The sequence below is a fragment of the Neomonachus schauinslandi genome, chromosome 11 (genome assembly GCF_002201575.2).
Source record: "Neomonachus schauinslandi chromosome 11, ASM220157v2, whole genome shotgun sequence".
NCBI classification, from domain to species: Eukaryota; Metazoa; Chordata; class Mammalia; order Carnivora; family Phocidae; genus Neomonachus; species Neomonachus schauinslandi.
The window spans coordinates 12,819,660-12,825,251 of NC_058413.1; the positions used below are offsets into that span (position 1 = coordinate 12,819,660).

Below are 5,592 nucleotides of genomic sequence, written 5' to 3' on the forward strand. Positions count from 1 at the left end.
TTGCACCAGAAGGGAGAGGTCTTCTTGGCCCCCACTTCTTGGTCACAAGCTCCAGATGCCAAGTCTTGACTGGATGCTCCTATTCGATAGAGCCCTAGTCATATGCCAGCACTGCAAGGGAGGCTGGGAATCTGTTTGGCACGTTCTTTTCAAGAACAAGAGGCCTACCCCCGACCAAGATTCGCGGGAAGTGGGATTCCAGAAACCAGAAGGCAGTGAGGGGGCTGGGTGGCTCATGTCCGCTACCCACACACTGTCTCGTTTGTTCCTTCTGACGACCCAGTGAGGTAGGGATAGTTGTCCCCACTTTATCAACAATGATAATGAGGTACAGAGAGGTTAAGGAACGTGGCCAGGGTCACGCAGCTATGAAGTGGTAGACCCTAGATTCAGACTTGGACTGTCTGTCGGGAGAGTGTCCCGAACCCACACTCTCAGCCGCTGTTTTCACCCCCCAGTGGATGTTGACGAAATGGAATTTCTAGGGCCACTAAGCTGTGGATTTCAGACCCTGGACTGTGTGGCTTAAAGGAGGGACTTCCCTCAGGGTTGGGGAGGCTGAGCAGCAACTGGCCCCCGAGAATTGGCCCTACCTGGTCATTGTCTGACTGTAATAGCTTTGTCCAACAGGCAAAGTGGCCCTGCAGGGGGGCCTGGGGACGGGGGTGAGGCTGAATGCAGCTCAAAGCTCCTTGTCTTCGCTGTTTTTGAGTCATGTCCTTGGTTCCTGCATTCTGTCTCCTTAAGTCAGTGGACACGGGGGGAAGGATATCTCCATTCTTTGGCTCAAGATGGGATGTCCTCGGGGCGCCTGGGTGGCTCAGTTGTTTGAGCGACCAGCTCTTGAGTTCGGCTCCAGTCGTGATCTGTGGGTCATGGGATTGAGCCCCATGGCGGGCTCCAAGCTCAGCGGGGAGTCTGCTTCCTCCCTCTCTTTTCCTCTCCTCCTGGCCCTGCTCTGCTCACTCTCTCTCTCTCTAAAATAAATAAATCTTAAAAAAAAAAAAAGATGGAATGTACTCTGTTTTCCCCACCTCTTTCCAATGTGTACTCTGTTAACTTTAGTTACACAAGAAAGGACACTGTCCTTTGCTAATGCCAAGGTCATTCCATCCTCACTACACCTTTGCTCATGCCCGGAATGCCCTGTTTCCCTCCCCTTTGTTTACCACCTATCCATCCAGGGGTGAGTCAGCTCCTTGTTTTCATGGAGACTTTTGTTTTTACAAATGGGAAAGCAATACGCAACTTTGTAAAAGTGTTCTTACTTATAGGTGCTTTTATTTCCAAAGGACAGTCTCTGAAGAGTGAAATTGAGCAAGTGACATGCACACCTTTAATCTTAATAGATATTGACAGATTTATTTCCCCAATCCCTGTGGCAGTTCACGTTCCCATTAGTGAAGCAGAGGAGCCGTGTATTCTGGAAAAGCTCCCTGGGAGATTCTGAAGTGCAGCCCAGGATAAGAACCACCGGTTCAAGGCAGGCCCAGAATGGCCCCCAGGCTCCTAAAAGGGGTGGCAGGAGAGAATCTGGAAGCAGATGAGTTGGCTCTCCAGGGAAGTGAGGAAACACTTCTTATCAGCCCTCCCATTTCCTTCAGGTTGGGGAAACTCTCCTTTCTCTGGGGAACTTCCTCCAAGACCCCTCTATAAAATGTCACTGCGGGATGGAGAGAAGGAGAGTCTGAGCTTTGTGAACTCCTCAGGAGCCAGGAAGACCTCTGGGCAAGTAAGCGCTCTCCTTGTCGTGGTGGAGCTGATTTCGGGTATGTGTTCACCCTCCGGGGAGGCGCCCAGCCCAGGCTGAGAAGTTCTGCAGGGCTAGCTGGGACTGTGTGTAGCGGCTTTCAGGGGTCGGCAGGGGCAAGACTTCTCTTCTCATCCTTGCCTTTCATACTCCTTCTGAGGCACGTGACAGCTCTCCTTGTCCGGGGAGGGAAGAGTGTGGAGGACATGGGAGTGTGTGTGGCTTTCAGAGCTTTGAGGCGGGGAAGCACCATCTAAGCGTTGCTGGGAAGGCCGACCATCACTGGTTCTCGGTTCTCTCTTATTTCATAGACTCTGAGGGGTCCGTTCAGTACAAACCAATAAAGGTAATATTCCCTTCTTCATATGCAGACCCACAGGAAGGCCAGCCTCGGCTGCCTGTCGTGGTCTGGCCTCACTCCATTCAGACAGGTTCCCAGCATCCTGGAGTTTCAGGGACTTCTAGTCATGCATTCTCTTTTTCCACTCCACTCCCAAGGGTTGTGCGTGTGTGTGTGCACGTGTGAGTGTGTGTGTGACTAACTGCGTTCTTCATTGCAGAACAAAAGCCAAGATGAAAGTCCCCCTACTTCTGGCTCTTCTATTTGGGGCAGTTTCAACTCTCCATCTGAGTAAGTCTCCTTGGCCTTCAGTCTCTCTTTCTCCACTTTGCTCCTTTCTAGAGTAGATGGGGTCGGAGCTACAGAGCTCCCCTACATCAGGATCTTTGCACACCCAGAGGAGCAGAGAGGCTCTAGAACCAGGAGTTGAAGGGACTCCCCAGGGCAACTGTGTCTGCACTCTCGGTTCCACCGTGACATTCTCGATTTTGTCCTTTCTGCATAATACCAATGATGAATATAATAATAGGTTCCTTCTACTTTGAGCTCACTGAGTGTGTCATGCTAAGCATTTCCTATGCATTATCCCTTCTAAACATCATAGCATCCCCATGAGGTATGTACTATCGTGTACCCATATCACAAACGAAAAAATAAAGCTAATAGGTGATGGAACTAGTACCCAAACCCACAGCTGCCTGAATCTAAGTCCTTGCTCTTAGCAACATGGGCTCTTACGGGAGGTTGGGGGGGGGGTGTCTCCTCCTGTTGGCTCCGTTCCAGGTTCCTCTCTTTTGTTTTGTCATTAACAATCTATTTACCCAGTGTCTAAACAATATCTTTTTGCTTATATAGTTGCTTAAAGAGAGCCCACATTTTTTTTATTATGTTATGTTAGTCACCATACAGTACATCACTAGTTTTTGAGGTAGTGTTCCACGATTCATTGTTTGGTATAGCACCCAGTGCTCCATGCAGTACGTGCCCTCCTTAATACCCATCACCGGGCTAACCCATCTTCCCCACCCCCCTCCCCTCTGAAACCCTCAGTTTGTTTCCCCGAGTCCAAAGTCTCTCATGGTTCACCTCCCCCTCTGATTTCCCCTCCTTCATTTTTCCCTTCCTTCTCCTAATGTCCTCCACGCAATTCCTTATGTTCCACAAGTAAGTGAAACCATATGATAATTGACTTTCTCTGCTTGACTTATTTCACTTAGCATAATCTCCTCCAGTCCCATCCATGTTGATGTGAAAGTTGGGTATTCATCCTTTCTGATGGCTGAATAATATTCCATTGTATATATGGACCACATCTTCTTTATCCATTCATCTGCTGAAGGACATCTCGGCTCTTTCCACAGTTTGGCTATTGCGGACCTCTATTATTACTGACATGAACATTGGGGTGCATTTGGCCCTTCTTTTCACTACATCTGTGTCTTTGGGGTAAATACCGAGTAGTGCAATAGTAGCTCTATTTTTAATTTTTTTTTTTTTTTTTTTTTTTTTTTTTTTTTTTTTTTTTTTTTTAAAGATTTTATTTATTTATTCATGAGAGACAGAGAGAGAGAGAGAGAGGCAGAGGGAGAAGCAGGCTCCCCGCTGAGCAGGGAGTCCGATGCGGGACTCGATCCCAGAACCCTGGGATCGTGACCTGAGCCGAAGGCAGAAGCTTAACCATCTGAGCCACCCAGGCGCCCTCTATTTTTAATTTTTTGAGGAACCTCTCGGTTGCCCAGGTCAAGGCGGACGCTGTCCACGGTGCTGGGGAGAAACAGGGGTAGATGCAAAGAAGGGACGCTTGGCCTTTCTCCCTGCCAGGGACTGTAACGTCTAACTCTGATTCTTAGGAGATGAGCCTGTGCCTCAGAATGGGGAGATGCCAGAAAATGAGGCAAAGGAGGCCCCTACGGGGGAGCTGACGCTGCTGGAGGAAGAGGAGGAGGGGTACTCGGGAAGTGAAGATGCCCCTGAGGAGGAGAGGGCTGTAGACTCTGCCTCAGCCCTGGATGAGGCGGATGAGGACTTTCAGTGCCCTAAAGAAGAGGACACAGTGAAACTGGAGAACAGCCCTGGGTGCAAGAACTGTCACCACTTCCTCATAGTGAGGACGGCCAGGAGTTTTTTTCAAGCTCAGGTCAGTGGTCTGGGGCTGAGGCTGAGGCCTGGGGTGGGGGCGGGGACAGATGTCTCCAGCCTCTGCATCACTATTTGCCTCACTGGAGAGCCTGGGGGTGTCAGCAGGGGCTGGGGCGCACCCAGGTGTCAGGGTCAGAAGGGAGTGGCATGTGGAAACGGATCTCCAGCCTTCAAATGGCTGTGGAGGTGGGCATGGGGTGGAGAAGATGAAGTTTGGAGATTTAGAGACCCAAGACTAAGGTCACATGAATTCCTTTGAAGGGGGCACTCCATTCTTCCTCTCTTACCCTGCCCTGCAGTTTATTTGCCGGAGGTGCTACCGGGGCAACCTCGTCTCCATCCACAACTTCTACTTCAATCGCCGGATCCAGTGCTCAGTCAGCGGGCTCAACCAGGGCCAAGTCTGGATCGGAGGCAGGATCAGAGGCTGGGTAAGAGGGGTCCCAGCTCTAAGTGGGAAGCTCTCCTGGACCCCAGGCAGGGCTCACCTTGCTGCAGCTCTGTCTGTGCTTCCCCTCTGATCCTCTGAAGAACTGGGGACAGACGGACAACTGGGGCGGGATACCCAGGAGGCTGCCTAGGCACTGGGAGGAGCCAAGGATTCAGAGTGAGGAGGTTTGGGGCCAAGTTTTACTCAGCTTCTGACTGTCTGTATGACTTGGGTGAGACCATGAGCCTGTTTCTCCATCTCTAGGACGGGGTTGCAACTCCTGCTTACCTCTTGTTTGGGCCAGAAGGATGAGCGTGTCACGGCCATGCATAGAATGTGATGGTGATGATCACTGTGGATCAGCACTGCAGTTGACCAGGACAGTGTCCATCACGACCCAGTGGTCAAGGGCAAATGCCGGGTGGGACAGTTCCAGCTCTGCCTTTCTGCTCTCCCTTCGCCCCCGCCCACCTCTTCTCCTCCTGCCTCCTCTAGGGACCCTGCAAACGCTTTCAGTGGGTTGACGGCAGTTCCTGGAACTTTGGATACTGGGCTCCTGGCCAGCCCCGGGCCAGGGGTGGCAGATGTGTGGCCCTGTGTACCCGAGGTGAGGTGGGAGTGGGGACGAGGGATGGGAAGACCGAGGGCGGGGTGGGGGGTGGTGGGGGGGGGTAGGAGGGGCTCACAGAAGAGGTGCTGAGAGGGGCCGGTGCCTCCAGGGGAGGGGCCTGTGCCTCCCGGGGAGGGGCCTGCTGAGTCTTGAGACTCCCTCTCCATGGAGGCAGGGGTGGGGTGGGGTGGTGGGGGAGGCCCTGTTGGGGTTGAGTCCGGGGAAACCAGAGGCTGAAGGTCCCTTCCTGTTCTGCTTTCACAGGAGGTTACTGGCGTCGAACTCGCTGCTGCAGGCGCCTCCCCTTCATCTGTTCCTACTGA

The 5,592-nt window shown here is 52.1% G+C and overlaps 1 protein-coding gene across 1 annotated transcript; it reads left to right on the forward strand.

Annotated features, from left to right (window-relative positions):
- The first annotated feature begins 1,547 nt into the window (after positions 1 to 1,547).
- On the forward strand, positions 1,548 to 5,592 carry PRG2 (proteoglycan 2, pro eosinophil major basic protein). The gene is made up of 6 exons (XM_021684844.1): positions 1,548 to 1,769; positions 2,311 to 2,381; positions 3,941 to 4,194; positions 4,529 to 4,660; positions 5,155 to 5,266; positions 5,534 to 5,592. Exons 2-6 carry the CDS (start codon positions 2,324 to 2,326, stop codon positions 5,590 to 5,592), a joined length of 615 nt encoding a protein of 204 aa, XP_021540519.1. The 5' UTR covers positions 1,548 to 1,769; positions 2,311 to 2,323.

Bases quoted from the DNA above. Each gene is read 5' to 3' on its own strand.
- PRG2 (XM_021684844.1), top strand. From the start codon at position 2,324: ATGAAAGTCCCCCTACTTCTGGCTCTTCTATTTGGGGCAGTTTCAACT. The intron at 2,382-3,940 runs GTAAGTCTCCTT...TCTGATTCTTAG, and splicing joins AGTTTCAACTCTCCATCTGA to GAGATGAGCCTGTGCCTCAG. The intron at 5,267-5,533 runs GTGAGGTGGGAG...CTGCTTTCACAG, and splicing joins TGTGGCCCTGTGTACCCGAG to GAGGTTACTGGCGTCGAACT.